This window comes from Aythya ferina, assembly GCF_964211825.1.
Source record: "Aythya ferina genome assembly, chromosome: 2".
NCBI lineage: Eukaryota > Metazoa > Chordata > Aves > Anseriformes > Anatidae > Aythya > Aythya ferina.
In genome coordinates this window covers 108,003,630-108,024,493 of record NC_140297.1, presented here as the reverse complement: position 1 = coordinate 108,024,493, position 20,864 = coordinate 108,003,630, and the positions used below count along the sequence as shown (strand labels likewise).

Sequence of the window (20,864 nt, the reverse complement as noted above, 5' to 3'; positions counted from 1 at the left end):
TCTCTGCTCTGGTGATAATGGGAGGTACCCCTGCCGCTCCATCACTGCCAGCTCCCCGTGCCACCACATGCATCAGCAGCTGCTGCAGCTCTCGCCTGCAAATTGTGAGGAATATCAGCCTTGTGAGAGCGTGCTGCTTCTCAATGAGCAGTGTTAGCAGATGTCAGTCACATGCTCCCAGCTGACAAACGGCATGTCTGTACGTGTGCACTGCTTTGCAGCGGGCATCCTTGACCTTTACTTCTAATTACATGTTTATAGTGACTGAGCCACAAAGTCTGGGTATTTTAGCACGATGCTACTTGCGAAAGCAAAGCAAGACGGGGCATATGTGCAGATCTGCTCTCTCCCTGAAACTCCATGTTTCACTTGAGAAATAGAACTGGCTTGGATATGCCTGTCTTTTAAATGAACCTGAAACTATTTGCCTGCTTTCCTCATCAAAACTGCTAATAAATGAGGAGTTTTTGCTGAAGATGTCTTTGATACAGACCTCCAGTTAGGTATGCAGTTCACCTTATTCTAAAATAAGGTGAACTTAGACATCTGAAAACAAAGCCATGGGGCTTTTAAGCAATTCTCACTTTATATATCTAGGTATCATTAACTACTCATTAGGCTGCTGAAGAAAACTTTACAGTGAAAAACGGAAAAAGGAGGAAATACACTCATATTTCCATGCCTTCTAGAAAAAGAAATCAATGTGTTCCAGAAAGTGTTATCTTCCTGGTGCATCTATATGCTTGCAAAGCAAAGGTTGCACATATGGAATGAATTCTGCACTCAATTAGCGTGTCTTTATGGCATTAACTTCAAGTGGAGTGGAATGGTAATGCCTTTTCAGTGCTACATTTACAGCCTTAGACTCCCTGGGGAACCTTGACATCCATCATGAAATCTCAGTCTTCAGCATTCTTTGTTCATTACTCTTTTGTTTTCCAATAAGATGATCTGTAAACTTAACGCCTTGTCTTCTATCAGATGTGGAAGCCATGTGATTCCCATAGATTGCATCTGTTGCCCAGTGGATAAATGTGGATAATGTTTTGTCTCGGAGCTGACCCAGTGTGCTCCCCTTTGGTAAAGGATGCTGCCAGCCCTCTGTTTGCAGGAACACGAGCGGCTAAAACCGGCTTGTTCAGAGGAATGGAAAATGTTATGACAGATTGCAAGACTAAATATGTCATCAGTCTGGTGGCACAGCCTCATTGCTTGACTATCACAACTATCTACTCATCTTGTTGTCTTTGCTGTGCGGTTTCCTGAAGAACCTCATGGGAGCACATGCAAGACAGGAATAATGTTAGCACCAAACCTACTACAAGCCAATCTGCAGGAAGTCACAAACTTCCAGGGCTATGTTGCCAAAAAGGCAAGGAGAGCACAGCTTGGGAGGACTGGAGATGTTTTCCCAGGCAGAGATGCCTTTGGATTGAGTTTACAGACTAAATCAACTGCCAACATTATTTCTTAAAGATGGAGAAGGTAGATACATATAATTTGATAGGGAACACATTTATAACTTTTGCTAATAAAATAAATGTTGCGTTGTAGCATAGACAATTCGATGCCAAAGGCATTAAAATAATGGATAAGAACAAAGCTCTGTGCTCTGGTCTTTGTTTGTGACATATTAAATGTTCATGCATTAGTTTGAAGGAATGCATTTCTCAGATATAATTCAGAGCAACTATTCTGTATCACAAAACATACCTAGCTAAGTTTTAAGGCAGAAACAATCTTCAGTGTACTTTGAAGATTTAACAAAACATACAAAGCCTACAGGACAAGTCACAGAAACTTTTCACCTTGTGAGAGCTAAGTGATCATCAAATATTCAATGGAAGTGGATGCTGACGGTGTTTTATCATGCTGGAAATTGGTATGAAAGATTAAAGAACCATTATGTGGAGTAACGGAAATCCATTAGGTGAAAATATGAGCCTAACGAAAAAGAGAACTGAACTGAAAAATATTCCAAATGTGCTGCTTTTTTTGACAGATACCGGGGCCTTGGGGCTGCTGTAGGTACAGGGGCCTCGAGTCCTTCGTCTCCTTACGTTAGGACTTGTGGGTGAACAGGTTGCAAGCAGCTTGCAGGAACCCAAGGCAATATGCTTGGCTTAGCTTTGTGGCGTTGTAATTTGTCTTCTGTTGAAAGGGTAGATTTATTCTTTCACGCTCACATGGCTGAATTCTGCCCCTGGATGTGTGCATTAGGTATCCGGTTGCCTGAATCAAAAGGACAGAGTGTGTTTTACTATAGGCAACATTTTAGTATACAAGATTGGGATGTCAGCCTGTAGTCACAAGGTGAGCCATTTGCCATCTGATGAAGATGTTTGTTTTTTGGATGCAAGTGAAAGAAACACATTTTAGAAAGTAGAGTGACTTGCAAAAGGAGTGAAAACCTTATGAGGTACCGGTTTTATTTTGCCATATGCCTCAGACCATAAGTATCTGATTTATATGAAGGTCTTCTGCTCTTCTTCAACCTCAGATATCGTATTATAAAAGTTAAGTTTTCTATTTCCACAATAGTGCTGAAAATTATTTTATTTGCAGAAACAAACTCACACTGAAAAGCCACGACTATTCTCAGCCAAACAAACACATGGATTGTGCTTTCTGTATACTTTTCAGATTGGAACAATAACTAAGTAAAGTTGCCAGATTTTTTTTTTTTTTACAAGTCTTTCTGTAAAGAAAATATATATATATTTTTCTCCTTTGGAATCTGTCTTACAGCGTTCGTTCCTTAAACTTCAGCCTTTTCTTTGCTACTGTTTAAACTCTGCTCAACAGCAAGGATGCTCACCTGTTAGCTCTCACTCGGTGTGCCATAAGGTGGCCTCTCCTCTGCAGAGGCTGGGAATGTCTTCCTGCCATTACAGCTACTCTAAGTAAGCGTGCCTAGACCACCAAGCTGGCTTTGATTTTCAGTCTGCAGTGACTTAGGACAGTTCTGTAAATCAGCTGTCATATGAATAGCACTTTTTTTTTTTTCATCATTGCTTATCAATAAAGAAAACTTGATAGAAGTCAAGATCCTGAATCCTGTAGTTTGTGAAACTGTGTTTTCAATAAAAGCAGAGTTTTGCTGTGCTAATCTTCATCCTGATTGCATTCCTTCTTTGCTTTTCTTCAGTTTGCATTTTCATACAGCCTGTGTTTTTTTCTTTACGTTCTTCCCAGAGCTCATACATGGACCCAGTTCTCTTTCAACCAAACAGCAAATTGGTTTTTTAGCTGTTTTGACTGTTTTCAAGAAATTAGAAAAACATATGTATTTTCTTTAATATATTGCTTTTCTATATTTCTTAACAATAGAGTTCAAGATAAAAAATGAATATACTGACATTGTCTCATTCAATTTTTGGATGTGTAGATATATTTTAAATTGAAATGCAATCATTAATGTTGCCATGTAGACTGCCAGACTTAAATGCATATAAAAACATATTTACACAAGAGAGAAATCTGCAGATCTCTGATACATTTCTGTACTAGTAAGACAAAAAGCTATGCCTACCTCTAAATTCAATACCGATTTCATACAGGCGAGATAACAATGAGAGCACTAAGACCCACATTATTTGTACACTGCTATAGCTTTATTGAGAAACAAAAATCCTGAAATCCTTTAATTTTTGCAACTAAAAAAAAAAAAAAGGACTTCGAAAGGACTTCATGTGTTTTAGTGATGTCTATGATACTGTCTGGCATTTTTCTGACTGATAATTAAGTTTTAGTAATGGCATTTTCATTTGTATGGTTATCTTAATAGTTATTACTTTGTCATATGGAGGGAGCTCTATATTAATCTGTTTTGGTTGATTGCCTTCAGAATATTTCAGATGCTTTTCTTCATTCCTCTTCACTAAAGGAAATGGAGAAAGCTCAAAACAGGTTTTAGGAATTATTTTTCCAGGACGTTTCTGACAGAGCCGCAGGCAAGAATAAAGTAATTTTGTGTTTATGTAAGACAGCCTTCATGCGCCTTATCCCCTTGCCTCCCTGCTATTGGTGTAATCATTTAGGTGGCCATGTGCCTTCCTCTTGACTTAAGAAATAGCTTTACATTAAGATCAAGATAACTATTTCTACTTCTAAAATTAGGTGCAAATTCTGCTGAAGCAACTGGGTGCACTTACTGTAGTTTCAAAGAGCATTCTTGTTGTATTTAGAGTAATATTGTGGTAATTTCTACAACACACAGTCAAGTATGTAATCCTGTCCTTTGCTGAACATACTTTAAGGAATAACATGTCCATATTAGTAATTAGGTTTTACTTTTATGCAGCGATTCTAGCAACACCATAAACAACAGGTTTGAATCTAGGGCAATTTTTTCATGACATTGGAAATAGTAGATGGAATTACTGCCTTATTTTATGTGAATTCCTGGGGAATACTTTTATATGTGGATCACGATTAATGCTTGTGAAGCTGCCAGAAGCCTCCCAAGGACTTGTTCTGCCATTTGTAATTAACTTCTTGTATGTATTTTTACACTTACTATTGAAAATTTATCTACAAAAAATTTGGGTAAGTGGTTTGGCATAAACTGGGAAAATAGATGCCGTAATTATGCTTTAGACTACCCTCTGTAGAAGACAGAAACTCTGTAATCATAGTTTCAGCTTTTAAGTTTTTTGGTTGTCTTTTTAAAGCCCTCTTACAAATCCACGATGTGACATTGCACGGCACACATAAACACTACCTGTTTTGGTCTTTCACCTACAGCATTGACATGCAGTGCTTCCCTCTAGTGACAGGTGACATTTTGAGCCAAATCCTAATTCAAATAAACAGCCTTTATCTTTATTCAGCTGTTTCTTCATATGTCTTGAGTCTGCTGAATTAAACTATCAGCCACTACTGAGAATTGGCTTTCTGATGAGACGTGGCACGTCTGGTTCTTATCACAGACTCCAGTTCACTTGAAGCTTTCACTAAGCATGAGTGATGAGAAGTTTCTAACTAAGAAGTTTCACTAAGGATGAGAAGTTCCCTGGATATGACAGGAGGTTAACCTTATATGCTTCAACCTCCTGTTTTTAGCAACAATATCACATTTTGACTTTTCTTGGTGACATTTTCATATCTGATGGGAAATTTGGGAGTTCTTGAGACTTGTCTGTCTTACCTCCTTCACCTACAGTACGGTTTCTCCCAGATTCTTGTTTTGTTAAGACAAAACTTGCCTTTCACTGCCTCCTTTTGCTAATGGGCTTCAGAATGGGCTGGGAACTGTTAAAGACCCTCTGCTGTACGCAGAAAGACACTACAGCCATCCTTTAGCATCTTGGGAGTCTGTGGGGAAATGCTGTGCTACACCATGCTGGAGAGGGTAAGGGATATTTGTCTTCTTAACCAGATTTTCTCCATTGATAGTTTTCTGGCTAGCTTGTTACATTATTGAAGAACGGTATCTTTTCTGTTATCCTCACAAGCTGGTGTTAGAAGAAGCCTCAGATCAGTAGAGTTAAATCAAGACTGCATTTATACCATGATAAACATCATTATATAAATTACCACTTGAGCAGTTCCATACTGTAACCTATAAAGTTTTTTCTCCACTCCGAAGCAATGACTGTTTGCATCATGAGGGACCAGTCCCTCCAACTCCTATCACCTGTATTCTTAACTGTGGTATCAAATGCAGTGCTCATTGAAAGGGCTTTGGTGGACCTAAATGCTTCAAAGGAATCTGAGCACCTTCTGCTTTGACTCTTAAAAGACCTGATTTTTTATGGTGTTTCTGTTGTTTGTTTGTTTGTTTTCCCCTGTTCCAAACTGTTCCTCTAGTAGAACACTTGCAAATATGAATTAGGGTAATGAAATCAATACCAGGAGTAGCAGAATCCTGGTCAAAATATTCTGCCAGCGATCTAACAGTGATGTGCTTTAACGCTCCTTGAAGTTCTGCTCATGCAACCTCCCTGTTTAATTCTTAATTGAAATCATAATTCTGTAGCATATTCAACTAGCTCTTTAGCAGGAATAAAAAATGTGTGTCTTTAATAATTTTGCAGGCTTACAGAAATGTAGTTATCAGAAGAAAGATGTTCTTTCTTGGATACTTCCTCTTTATACTTCTTGAGTAGTCTTTTCTAATTTTTTTAAAATAACATTGTTTTAATTACCATGGTTACATGCTGCTCTTGCTGATACAACAATTTAAAATGATTGCTTTCTGCTTCAATACTTAATACACTGTGAATTCATCAAAAATTAAACAAAAAATCTTGTATAGTGTGAAATTTCTTGTCTATTTCAGTCTGCTATTTACAGAGGCCTTGATTCTTTATTCTTCATTCAAGGAACACTCACTTTTAGCTGGATCAGACCTAAATATTCAAAATATGAAACCCATCTGTGGTGGGTTAACCTTGGCCAGCTGGCAGATGCCTATCTAGTCACTCTTTTGTTCCCCCTCCTCAACAGGGTAGGGGGAGAAAACAAGATGGGCAAGCTTGTGAGTCAAAGTAAAGACAGGGAGATAATTTACCAATTGCCATCATGGGCGAAACAGACTCGGCTTGGGGAAAAATGGTTTAATTTATTGCCAACTGAAATAGACTTGGGTAGTGCAAAACAAAGGCAAATTAAAACAACACCTTCCCTTGTGCTCCTTCCCTCAGGCTCACGGTCAGTTCACTCCAGCTCCTTTGCCCACCTGTCCCCCTGACGTGGGGTTGTGGTCAGTCCATAACAGTTCCTTTATGCTGCTTCTTCCTCCTCACACTTTTCCTCTGCTTCAGTGTGGTGTCGTGCATGGGCTGAAGTCCTTCAAGGAATATCCACCTGCTTCAGCAAGGGCTCCTTCACTGACTGCACTGTACTTACCTGTTCTGCCGTGGTCCTCTCCATGGGCTGAAGTGCAGATATCTGCTCTGCCATGGGTCTTTCCATGGGATCATGGAATGGCTGGGGTTGGAAGGGACCTTAAACATCATCTAGTTGCAACCCCCTGCCATGGGCACAGACCACAGGGAACTACCTGCTCCACCATGGGGTCCTCCAGGGGCTGCAGGGCAATCCCTGCTCTGGTGCCTGGAGCACCTCTTCCCCTCCTCCTTCTCCCCCCTTGGTGTGTGCAGGGCTGTTTCTCTCTCCTTGGTGTTTAGAAGGCTGTTTCTCACACGTTTCTCCCTTACTCCTCATGGCTGTGCAGCATCTGAGGTGCCACCATCTTGGCTTTTGGGCCCAGCTGCATCTGGCATGAAGCAGCCCCGGCCTTGCCTCACGCAGGAGCCCTGCATCCCCCTGTCAGCGCCTGGGCTCCTACAGCCAAAACAGCATCATATCTCCCCCAATTATCTTGAATTAAGCATCCTCAGCAGTGGAATGGCTAGAGACGCCCTGATTTTCACGTTCCTTTCAACTTTCAGATCATACTGAAATAATAGTAATACCTTCTTCTGATGTACCGCCTCTAAGCTATAAATAGCCAAGCGCTTTACAAACAGGATTTAGTTATTCTAATTTGAGGTGTTGAGTGGGATTTTTACAATCTTCCAGTGGCAAGTGCCCGAGCCAGAAACTGAGCCACGGTTTCAAAATCCCCAGTGTGTTGTTCTCCCCACTAAGCTGTATCACCTGTGTGAATAATGCCTATTCACATAGACTTCAGCTAATGGGCTGGATGGGGCAGGTGAGCAAATGAGCTTCTTTTGATTTCATGTCTCTGCTATATTGTCTTCCTGTCATTTTTTTCCCCAATTTCTCTCTATGTTTGACCTTTGAGATCCAGCCAGGATAACCTTAGAGGAATGTGTGCACCATCTAGTACAGCAACAGCAATTAATGTTTATAACATCATACTAATAGCTGTGTTCTGGTTTTTCAGGTCACCTACTAGAAATGGAATTCTGAGTATCCTGGTCTCATTTACAAGTCAATGAAATTATTTGTTCCTACAAATACAACTTATTTTAAAATGCAGTTCTGCTACTGGCAGGCTTACACAACCATAAAGCAGCAGCTTGGTTGTCGAGAAACTTCTAGCTTAAGTTGCTTATACATCATATGAATATTTCTAGATTTTGTGTGCATATGAATACTAAATCCAGCAAACCATTTTATGTGCATGTAAATTACTGACAAAAAATATGCATCATCATAATTCAAGATTCTCAACTACTAAACTGTTTTGCAAATGCAAAAGCAGTAGCTTTTCTATTGTCATCTCTTATGGTTGAATTCTGAGTTACAAATTTGCTATCATGCAGATGCTAATTTTGATACTTAAAATATCTGTAGAGTTTCTGTCTTTCTGAATATTTCCTATATGCTAAAATTAAACTATTTTAAAACTTTAATTTGTAAATGAGGACAACCCTGTGGATATTCTGTGACAGAAAACTCTGGCAGCTGTTGATTTTGAGATCTTGCAAGCTCTTGGTGTGTTTTACGATTTGGAGTTTTCTTGCTTCATTTTTAATGCCTAAATTTGTTGAGTGAAAAGCACCCTTAAAGATGAATACCTGAGCACCTCACAAATTCCATGTTCATTATTTTCCTGATTTGTTTTTTTTTTTTTTTACTTTCATAATCATGATAGTGACAGGGGAAAACCTGTAATCAGAAATTTCTGTGCTTGGAAGGAAAATGTACCATTTATAACAGATGTCAGCAATTTATAAATTCAAATTAGAGTAAAGTATAAATAGTGACTGTATAACACTTACTTTTTTATTACCTCATGTATGACCTTTTTCAGAGTAGCAATTATTTTCCATTAGTTCAGTTCAATTGGAAAAAACAATGCTTAATGGACTTTGAATCCTGGGTCACTGGTGATAGTATTAGACAGTTTTCAGATTTATGTAATTGCTGTCATACGCAGCTCCATAATTTGCCACTCCAGCTTATATCTGGCAGACTTTTGCCAATCACCTCTTCTGTATTTTCCTTGAGCTGTATGTTAAAATTGTGATCTGGGGCTCTTGAGTGGCCTGCGGAGCTGGTGTATGTCTTGACAGTAAAGCAAGCACCCATCTTTGACCCATGAAATGGGCCCAGTCCTGGCCCCTCTCTGTCATTTAAGATCACAGGTACTTCAACAACCTCTCATGACCTCCACTTTCCTGAATATTTGATAGCTGCTTTGTGGTCTTCCATGTCAGTTACGGTTCTGGCATAAATGCAGTCACTCTTTAATCCATTTGACAGGACCGAATTTAGAAGAGGGAAAGGAAGCAGAAGGACATAGCCAAATGCAAAGTGACCTGTAGCGATTAAAGCGGGGAAGGCTGCAGGCAATGCAGGGAAATGTAGTCCTGATAAATGTTTAATCTTTATGACTAGAAAAAGCAAATGAACAACACGGTCACAAGACTGTGTGGAAATAAAGCATGGCTTAACTAACCTATAATACGTACTGTGCAAAAGCAAGTTTATCTTTTCTCCTTAATACTGTGCTTGTAGTCCTGTATCTCTGTATCTAAGGCTGATATCTAAGTCCCCAGTATATGCATTTCTGTAAGAATCTTAGGACTCTGTTACACCTTACAAGGAAAATGAGGATTAATTTGAAGCAGTTTACAATTCATTCTTCCCCCTTTTCCCAGCTTTTCTCCTTGCTCCTCCACTGGAAGTCTCTTTCCTTGTTGCAAATGTGTCAGAAGCAAATATGGGCTCATTTCCTCTGTATTTCATAGTAAACAGCATAAATACACTTCATCAGCAAACATGTTTGCTTGTTTGCTTTTTATGGGGGTTGGTATAACAGAGAAATAGGACTTACACTGACGGTGAATAACATCTTCAACCATCTCAGGAAGATTCAAAGAAATCTGCCAGGAGGGCATTAGAGAGGGAGCAATTTGGGGGAGTCCTTCAAATATTTTTCTAGATAGTGTGAAATAGCAGGTAAAAAATAAAAATAAAAAAATGAATGTTTGACCCAACAAAGTCAAAAATAGTCAATAGCAGTCAACTCTTACTGTAGGTACTCTTCAAATACTTTAATATATAAAGGCACTATGCGTAGTTATTGAACAAGAAAGATAATGAATTAGAAATTCTTTTCATACTAGGTGGCCTGATACATAAGAAAAACAAAAATAATCATACCTATATAAGTGATGTCAGTGCTTACACCGTTCTTAATTAAAACATCCCAAACTTGATGAGTTATCTTCATAACACAGAAATTTGTACTTTGCTTCTTTTGAGAAAGTCTGAATAAGGTACTGTTCTCAGATGAGCTATCTTGAGACATGAAGAAGAGTTCAACTTATTAATTATTGGCAGTGTACAAAGACAAAGATGGCATTTTAGATCAGTGAGGGAAAAACCACCTTCCTTTACTTAGTAACTACTGACTCCTCAGGCTTGTGGGAAGCTCCTGGAAAAGTCCTGAGAATTGGCTTAACCTGAGGAACGTTAAACGTTGTATCCAGACTGACTCAAAATTACACGTGAGGTTCTTTTGAGAAAAGGGTCTTGTCACAAATTTAATTGCTGATCTTCATGTGTTTACAGTACTTACCTCTCACTTGATACTGTACCCATGTGTTAATAGTAACCAGCACCTAATTATGCAGTAGGAAGACAGAATATCCTGTTCCATTTTGACATGTATGTAAGTTCAAACTTTATTTTGCCAGTTGATACAAAGAATCTCATTCATTTATCAGGTTTATGCATTTGAGAGTTATTTGTCAAAACTGATCTTGCTCTGCATCACTTGGTTAAGGTTGATTGCACATGTCAGATTAGAAAGAATGGTAAATATTCTTTATAGACGAGTAGCATTGATTGGTGGCATTTTCTCTTCTACATAGATTTATATGACTGTGGAATCCTGTCATCTGGGTTCAATAGAGGCTTGTCCTAAATCCTCAATTTAGCTACCACCACTGTACGTAATGGCTCTGAATTAACGTGATTTGTCAGTAGCAATAGGCCACAGTGATAACCAGAACACACTGCTACATCTTATTCTGACTGATCTATGAAACAGCATTGCCCATTTATTCTTTTGCACAACATAATCGAGCAGTCTCCAGGATTCTACTTTCATGGCAGGTATTGAGCAGCTAAAACCTTCACTAATTTACACAAAGGTTTATCTTTTCTCCACCCGACTTCTGGGGCAACTCAGGAAGCTGTACCATAAAATGCAATGAGTTCAAACATTGCAATGTGTGGCACAACTGAGCAATCAGGGCATGCATTACCATTACTATTAGTCACAATCACTAGCTGATTAGGGCACTCACTGTGCAAAAATACATGTGTTACTGTATAAAGAGAACAGATTGCCCTACTACAATGATACAGATCTACTCTAGGCATATCCAGGAAAACAGGCTAGAAGAAAGATTTTTCCCCCACACCGGAACTTCCAAATGTTCATGCTATTCTCCTAGGTTCCCTTTTTTGACCAGAGTGGAGGAATGCATGTTATGTTAATGCCATTTCCCTTTTCTACAGCGTGTTTGTTCATCGTGCGTGGTCAAATTATGTCTGTTGTTCTCATGAATGTGCTTAATGATGCATAAATGTCTTCCTTAATGATGAGCCAGCCACCTGCACCGTCTCTTAGTGTATCTGAAAGTTTCTTTATTGACCCTTCATCACCAGATGGTTTCACATTCAGAGAAGACAACACTGTTGCTGGGTAACTCTGTGAAGGAGGTATGTCAGGTGGCCACAGGAGCAGCTCCTCAGGCCTTCAACTTCCTCTGTGTTGCCCGTGGCTTCTCAAATGTGAGCAGCATCTGGGCTGTAGGCTGTATAAACTGGTCTAGAAGTCTTCTACCTGTGCCCTATTCTGAAGGGTGCCACAGATGTAGAGGTATGTATCTGGCCAAATGGTGAGGGTATGGACCTGCATCTCAGATCAGGTAATAATGATGTCTTCTTCGTCAGCGTAAGATGGACTTGAGATAGTTGGGGACAATAATGACAATGTAAAACAGCCACGTGATCAACTCAGAAAAAAAAGACGGTGATGGATTCAATCAGGAGGGACAATTTACACAACACGGGTCATTTGCCTTTATTACTTCTCAAAGATTATTTTGATCTAGGTACCTACCAAAGGTGTATCTACCACAGGTAGTATCTACCAGAGAGGTCAGTATCTACTATCTACTCTTCCTTTGCCATTTTACTGTAGTCATTCTTCTTAATTTGTTCAGAGAGGTATTTATCAGCTTTTTGTTTCTTGTTGATTCACATACTCATGGTGGTTCCTGGGGTGAGGTTGGGATACATTGTCATTGCCATACGTGTGAAGTGAAAAGTATATGTCTGCACTTCTTTATTTTTCATTTCTCAGTTAGATGTATGCTTTCTTCATGCAAAAGAAATAAAACCTTAAGAACACATGCTTGTCTGTCTTTCGAACTCTCTAGAATTAGCTTGTCATGAAATGTAAAACTAATGTGTAGTTGTAAGAACTGCTGCCAGCTTTTTCCTCACTACCGGCTGATGGCTAAGTAGATTTAGAAATGAAAGGGGTTATTATAAAGTGATTACTGAATAGCTAGGTATGTCATTTTAAACAAGCAACTAAAATCTCTGTTGCAGATTCAGAATGTAATCTTGTTTGTATCATTCATAGTTAAAATCTGATTTTGATTGTGAAGGAGTAATCATATAATGTAGGTAATTTGACAAAAATGTATCGAATGATGTTTTTCTTTTATTCCTTATTTAAATATATTAGAATTTAAATGAGTCACTACCTAGAGTGTACCTATAAAATGACAACAACATAAAGAAATATAAGGTTCAATTTGCTTTGGTTCAGATTTAAAATTTACTGTGCAGTGAAAAGTTTGTATCAGCTCTCTCATGTATAGAAACTGATACTTAAAAAAATACTAATCACTTTAAACGTGCGTTATTGATGATTAGACAGGTATTTTGCAACTGTGAATTTCAATCTCAAGACTTATGCCTCAAGGGATATATATAGTCATGAACTGGAGAATAAGAGCTGAAAATGTTAAGGAAACATTCTCACGCAGAATTATAGCACTCATCTGTGTTTCTGTATCCAGCTCTTGTGATAATACATTACTAAAAGCTTAAATCCAATGCCTCATCTGGTTTTAAGCAACAGCTATATTGATTTTTGTAAATGGTGAGCTGATGTCTTGGGTGCTTATCAGAATGTGCTTTCAATGAATCTTCCGAAATTAGCTAAACATCTTGGTTCTGTGCCAAGTATTTGTATATTTTTAGCTTGTTTCAGCTAGAAATATCACAAAAAGAATTCTTCTGGTGATGAGCTGATATTAGTACTTCTGATCCTTCCTGAAAAATGGAGACCTCTACTGTATCTCACATTTTAATTTGAGGAGAAATGGGTGAGAATTCAAGTTGGCTCATTTTAAGAAGCCTGCCTGCTCATTTTACTGCTGTCAGCTATGAGTATGTATTTTAGCATTTTCTGAGCTCCCACATTTTGGAACTAACGAGTTCTGGCCACAAAGCACAGAAGAATTGAGTAGTACTATGTTTTAGTGGGTTAGAAATGGGACTGAGAATTAGGATTCCACTGCTTTTGTTGGCACCTCGTAACCTGCAGCAGACAATTCATTTACTTTGAGCTTCAGTTTATTTGTATATAAAATAGGGGAAGTAACATTTCCATATCATACAAATGTGTAGGGTTTAACTACACAATAGTTCTAAAGGATATTTTTATATGTAAAATAAAAAGCATTAGTGGAAGCAGGTTCTCACATCTTGCTCCATCCACACTGAAGATCTGTGTTTAGTGTCCAGCTCCTGCGTTCTCCCAGATCCTAGGAACTGGTTTACACCTGAGACAGAAAGCTCTCTGGGATGGGGTTGTCCTGAGATGTGTTTTTTATTAAAGTCTTGTCCTGTTGACACTTCCTCACCATTGGGACACTGTGGAATGCTGATCAAGATCATAAAGGTGCTGGGGAAAATGTATGCAGGAAGCTTATTCTGTCTCTCAGGGATATTGTCTGGAATAGCTTGGAAGGGTGCAGAAGGGATCCCCACAGGCCACTGCTCAAGGTGAACGTCTTCCTGGTAACTATATGGGACATCTGCTGTTGGGCTTGTCTTCCTTCAGTGGCATTTAGACTGTGGAAGAAATTCACCATAGGATGATATTAAAAAGAAGACATTGCTTCCAGAAGTGGCTCAGAGAAAAACAGGGGTAGTTCAGTATGCAACCATTACTCTCATATATGTGTGTAAGTGTTTATTCCCTCCTTTGGATTGCAGGTGACTATCAGTTCGGTTTTGCAGTCTCATAGCTCTTTCGCTCATTAGCTCTGAAGCTCTGCAGGGCTTGCATCCCAACAGTTTTTAAAATGTCAGGGAGTACTTTAAGAAGACCGATGGAAGAGCTGCTTTTCCGTGGGAGTCATGTATTTTTGCAGAAGGAGGGGCATGTTCTTTTGGAAATGCTATTAGCAAGTAACAGTGAAAGATTGGTAGGAATCTTAAATACTGTAACTTGAAATCTTTCCAGGAGACTCTGGGTATCTTGTGCAGTCATTTCCTTTACCTGAGTAATCTTAGTAACTGCTGCAATTAATTTCCATGACTGCTCCATGAAAGGAAGTAGAGATTGTCAGATAAAACTCACATTTCAATATTTTTACAAATTTGCATTTATTCTTTGCTTCTTTTAATATTTGTTGCTTGCTGGCACAAATGTCATGTTCTTGGATAAGTAAAATGATCAACCACAAACGTGCCCTTCTTGGAGGTTTGTTTCTGGATCCTCAGTAGCTTTGTGCATACTGGTAGCACAGTCTTTGGTTGCACTTCAAAATAACTGGACTCAGCAGGACGGTAACATCAGCAACATCATATTAGGATTTTGATTTTGCTCATGTTTTTGTATAAATATATATCTATACATATATTAAAATCTGTGAAATTACACCACCTGAAATCTTGCCCACTGATTCTTTCCTCTCTGCACTCTGCAGTTTTTGGTATATTGGAAGTTAAAAAAAAAAAAAGATCTATTACCAGATTTCATCAATCATGGTATTTTGAGCAAGACGAGGCTTTTTGAATTTCAGTCTGTTGTTGAAGAACTTGTAGAAAAAATAATCGTGACAATAAAAATCAGTCCATCACAGCTGAATGTGATCTTTCACAAAACTGTCCAACCAAGTTTGTAAACAACCCCACACACTTTGCAGCCTTACACAGATTGGATATAATCAAATAATCCAAGCAATTAAAACATTTTACCTAATTCCTTGTTTGCTGTTGTCTATAGATACACAAATCTCAAGATTTATTTTTTTTTTTTTCAAATAGGCAAATGTTGTTAGTTTGATAGCATCTGAGTCATAACACAGTTCTCAATAGATGAAAAGATATTTCATTACCTTGTGGTCTATGCCCCTGAGACATAACATAGCACTGAAACTACTAAGGAGCAGCATCATATCTACTTAGCTGGAATGCATAAGCAAAGAAGTCTAACTTTATAAGCTCTGCGGGTGGAGTTACACCAAGTAAGGAGAAACATGGATGAAATACATTGTGCATGAATACATATAAAGCAAGAGTTGTGATCTCCATTGTTAAAAAATGTTCAAGTGTTTAAAGTCTTAGTTTCTCTGCAGGGAGAAGTGAACTTTCTGTCTCCTCCTCAGCTTTCCTCTTGTTTTTCTCTGGAAGGTACTTCTGATTCAGTAAAATGCTCTGACAGCTTGATCACTTTTACCAGTGCTGGTGAACTCTTAGAGCATGTGTTTGAATTAAAGCATAAGTATTCTTGTTTGGAACAAAGCAATTGTCTCAAATTGTCTACTGAATCAGAGGTAGTCCTGAGTCAGCAGGCAGAATCAAGTCTAAAGCATGCTTATGGCCTCCATCACTGCAGTATGCAAGCTCTTTGCTTCACATTAAAGAAATTATATGCGACATTGATACTAGTCTACTGTGAACTCCCATTTATCTCAGAAGGAATTGATGTGAAAAGATGTTAAGGAAATCTGTGACAAAGCCCGGAGATCCTGGATGTCATATCCGTACATTCAATTACCACAATTTAAATCTTGCTTGAAAGCGCTGTGATAGATAATGTCTTACATCTCAGATGATTCTGTTTTCATCGTAAATGTTTGTATTTTCTGATTTTGTTCGTTCTTTACTTCTGTGAAAGGATAATAGAGACCAGTCTGGAATTTAAATTGTGAGAGTTATTACAGAGCTAAACCGCATTAATAATTTGCCTGGACAAGAAGTAAAGTTTTCATTCCTATTGTTCAGGTGGTCATCTGAACGTGGTTCAGATGGAGCCATCTGAACACAGTGGTTCATCTTCTGAATGGTACCCAACACATGTCAGATCTCTGCTGCTGCTGGGGTACCATGGAGCGGCAGAAACCCCCCACCCACCCCACTCCTGCTTCGACTCCTTTCACCGGGTCTGCGGTGAAAGTCTGTGGTGAGAAGACAAAACTCCCACTCTGCGTTTTTATTCTAACCCCAAGTTTTGATGATCAATGGCAGGATGCTAAAAATACACCTAAATGTCTCTCTGTGATTCCGAAATTGAGTTTCTGAAAAAGCATCGTACTTGTAGTAAGAGGTAAAGTGTGAAGTTCCAGAGAAATGAGCTGTGAATTGAAGCTGCAATGGAAATTGATCCTATCTGTCAGTCTCTGCTCCATATTCTGAGGAAAACAGAGCGGAGCAGAGAAGGAGCCAAGATCACCGATTAAATGGGATGCTAAAGTGCCAGGGGCTAGAACTGGGCTTGCAGGTCCCTCAGGTCAGAGCTGCAACTGTCAGACTTCACTGCCTGCTACCTGCTGAAGCTGGCAGAAGGAGAGCAGCACGAAAAAGGCTGCAGGCACCGTCAGGGGATTTAGTAAGAAGTACCTGGCGAGGCTTCAGGCATGACAGGCAGTGCTCTCCTCTGGGAGGACAGCCTCATCTTTTATGAACTGGTAGGCCTTATTTCCCCAATTTGCCTCATGATTTGCAGCAGTGAGGCAGAAGAAAATAGCTGGGATACTGAAGAAAAACAGAGCATCTGCTCATCTAGAGATAGGCAAAGTGAGGGGAGAGGTCTGGCTGTATAACCCCTCTGCAGGTGGGCTCCCTCGTCCCATCTTCTGTTACAGAGATTGGTATTTTTCATGGCTGTCTTTAGCCACGTTTTTAATCCAAAAAATCCATTATTAACTTAGCCTCTTTTTCTGGTTGAAAGTAAACATTTTTCCCTTCATCTTGTTCCTCCTTACGGTACGACTGAGCTGATTGTAACCAAAAAGCATTGTGTACTTGGAGAATACAGATCTGAGAACTCAACTACATAGTCAGGTCAGGGCTGATATCCTCAGGTCTGTAATGCAGGCAGGTCTGATAAGTCAAGTAAGCGCAGCACTGGAAACAAAAATAAAATGACACAAATGAAGTAGCGGTAATTCAGAAATGTGGGCTTATTTGATTAAAAGAAATAATAAAGCATAGTCTATTGGACTAACCAGGTCCTTTCTGAGACTTTAAAAATGGGGTCAAAGAAACCAAGTGGATGAATACTTGGGATTGCAGCCCGGTATCTTCAGGGGCTGCTTCAGGGGCAGACCTCTTTGGAATATTCACCCTCACTTTCTCAGTGGGAATCTGATGTAATCCAGCAGTTATCCCACCTGGTGCATATGAGATCTTGCTTTATTTTTCCTTAAATATTTTCTGTGCTCTGTCCCAGTCCTTTTTATCCTACCTCTCCCTTTCTCCTTTCCATCTAAGTGCTGGCATTGACAGGTTCACACCATGCTTGTCCCACAGAGGGATGCCCTCTCAGTTGCATCACCTCTGAATGAATGGTGAGAGGAACAGACACAAACCGTGAAGCTATCTGATATTCCAGATTACAGAATGAAGTCAGGAACCAAAGCACGCAGAGTATTTGGCGTGTCTGATAAGCTTTATCCTGTGAATATCAACGAAAACTGTACAGTTTCCAGCTTTTCCAGTCCAATCTCTTATTCCCTTGTCTCTTTTATTGAAGGAAGAAAGTATATGTCATTCTCATAGCGATGGCTTCAAGATTTAACTAGAGGGCTAACTTGTACTTTTTACTGAGATAACGGGACATAAGAATATCTTCCTCCTGGGCAGAAATCTTGGATAGGTTTTGATCTTTTTTTTTCTTTTTTTTGGAAAAGCCACTTGATTTCAACTTTAAAATGCTATGAATTAGTTTTATCTCTCTAATAAAAAAGATTTCTCAGCTCTCCTGTGAATTTTCTGATGTGCCTACTGTGAAACTAAACAGGCTGGCTGATCCACATTCTTGCAGCTATGATCTTTTTTCAACTGCTTAATGTTGTGTGTCAGGGTCACCTTAATTTTGTTGATTTTCTGGTCCTATTTAGCCCATCCAGCTAGCAAGACAGTTCCACAATACCAATCAGATGCCCTTTGCTATTCGTAGTCTCACCTGAATAAAGCAAAGCTGATATGAATCCAGAAAAGTAACATTCCTTTTTCATGAGATTTATGTCTCAATTACACAGAACTAAATGCTTAAGAAATACAGGAAACTCTCAGGGTTTGCCAGTCTTCAAGTCTTCCTTAGTCTTAACTGTTGTAGCAATAGAAAATATCCTGAACATCAGGTTTCATTGCTGGGGTATCTGAGTTTGGAAGCAGATAAATGGCTCTGTACCAATTCATCCTTTTTGAGGAAATTTTTACCAGTCTTGTCACCAGAAAGGAGACTAGGATTAGATCTATTACTGAATTTGTTTTACTTTGCCATTTTGTCACCAACTGGGAAATATTCTACACTGGTGATCAACACATTTGGGTAGTGGCAATTAATTTAAAAAAAAAAAAAAAAACACAGAGGATTTGAAAGGGAAAAATACCCTGCTTTGTAGATATATAGAGAACAAGCAATTTCTTAACACCTTTTCTTCAAGGAGCTAAGATGAATAACATCTTTGAACAAATATTTTAAGCATGCAGGGATTTTATTAAAAGGAAAAAGATGAAATCCTGTATAAATTGTTTAGAACATTCCAAGTGAAGACATGTTGATTAATAAACATAAAAGAGGGAAGATGCATATTAATTTGTTTACGTATAAGAGGCTTCTAGCTCATTAAAAGTCTTCTAAGCGTTTAACTAGTGAAGCAGTGGATAAAACGAGACGTTGTCTTTAATCTTGTTGAGGGCTCCAATATTAAAAAAAAAAAAAAAAAAAAAAAAGCATTATTGCTAAATATCTATAATAGCTCTACTAATAACAGTGTTTTGAAAATCTGAGGTGTATGCCAACTCAGTGGTTGTGCTGTAATATGGTGGAAATTTGGGGTCAATTTTGTAACTCAGTTGCTGAAACCGGTAGGAATGGAGAAACTTTAACAACTTCCTCAGCAATCTTTGGATAATTAAATTATTGAAAAAAAATCTTGTTTATAGACAGCCGTAAGTTCCTGGATATGATTTTGTTAGATGTGTGATTTGTGGCTGTGTGCTTGCTAGGAGATCTCCAGGAAAGTTCAGGTGCAGTAAGGTATTAGCTGACATGTCTTCTGCCATGTCTTCTTTATTTCGATTCTCTATTAAACCACTACAATGAACTGGGGTATTTACACTGCTTTAAATGTTGTTAAAACTAAAATAAAGAAGCTAGTAACGACTAATATTTATGGAAGCAGAACCCTGTGGACCATTTTAAAGGAATTGGAATATTAACTTAATGTCCTGACCAAATTGAGATTGAGTAATTGCATTCAGTCTAGCTTAAAAACAAATGAGTAAGAAATAGCTGAAGAACCAGCTAACACTTTTCTTTGTATAAGCAGTCCTGGGAGAAAATCAGCATATATTTGCAAGTTTTCCCTAAAATTACCTTTTTATTTTTAGACACTTCTTTTGCTCTGAGCAAAATGAAGGGTTTTGCTCTAAAAGTTTTTACACATTAATTTGTAAACAAAATTGCACTACTTTTTGCAAGCAACAGATAGGTAAAAAAAAAAAAATAAATAAATAAATAAAGTAAGCATCATTTAAACTACAGTATGAATTTAAAAAGCATAAAAAGTTTCTGGTTCTTTGTTTGCTCTTAATTTTTCACCACAGACACTTTCTCTCCTTTCCTCAGTGTTTTTTTTTCTGATTTTTCATTAGACTTATACTTTTATTGTCATTTTCACTGCGAGAGATAAAGTGTTGAATTTCTGTTTCTACTTACACGTCATATTTATAGAACTGTATAACTTCTTATTGCTCTTACTGTTATAATATGCATCAATAATCATACCAGAGTTATGTTGGTAATTTTTCAGATCCGATGCGTGGGCCACGGAAACTAGAAGTTGTGGAGATCAAATCTAGGCAAATCACCATTTGCTGGGAACCCTTTGGATATAACGTCACACGTTGCCATCGATACAACCTCACAGTCCACTACCGTTACCAGGCTGGAGGACAAGAGCAAGTGAGAGAAGAAGTAAGCTGGGATACAGAAAGCTCACATCCGCAGCACACAATTACTAATCTATCACCGTACACAAATGTCAGCATCAAATTAGTACTAATGAATCCCGAAGGACGAAAAGAAAGCCAAGAACTTGTAGTACAAACTGATGAAGATGGTGAGTTTCTGTATTTACGTATACATTGTACATGTATCCTAAGTGACATTCAGCATGTTTTTCTGTGTGTTCTGCTTTCACCATCTGTAAAAAAAAATTCACCAACTTCAGCACTTTTAGGGCAGTAAAGGGACCGTTAAGTATCAAGTATTATAATTATCTTTTACATAAACTATAATATATATAATTTAATCATTTCTTCAGCAAACTTATAACCTCTGCTGAACTGTGGTCTGCCTCTTAAAAGTTCCAGTTTCAGTTTGAAAAAACTTC

General features: G+C 38.5%; 1 protein-coding gene across 9 annotated transcripts in view; it reads left to right on the top strand.

The window, feature by feature from the left end:
* The window catches only part of PTPRM (protein tyrosine phosphatase receptor type M), a 463,558-nt gene that overhangs the window by 225,995 nt on the left and 216,699 nt on the right, over positions 1-20,864 (top strand). For all 9 annotated transcript variants that reach the window (XM_084510811.1, XM_084510807.1, XM_084510806.1 and 6 more), the window contains exon 8: positions 20,283-20,591. In XM_084510811.1, coding sequence (XP_084366937.1) covers positions 20,283-20,591 — 309 coding nt within the window. The remainder of the gene's footprint in view (positions 1-20,282; positions 20,592-20,864) is intronic.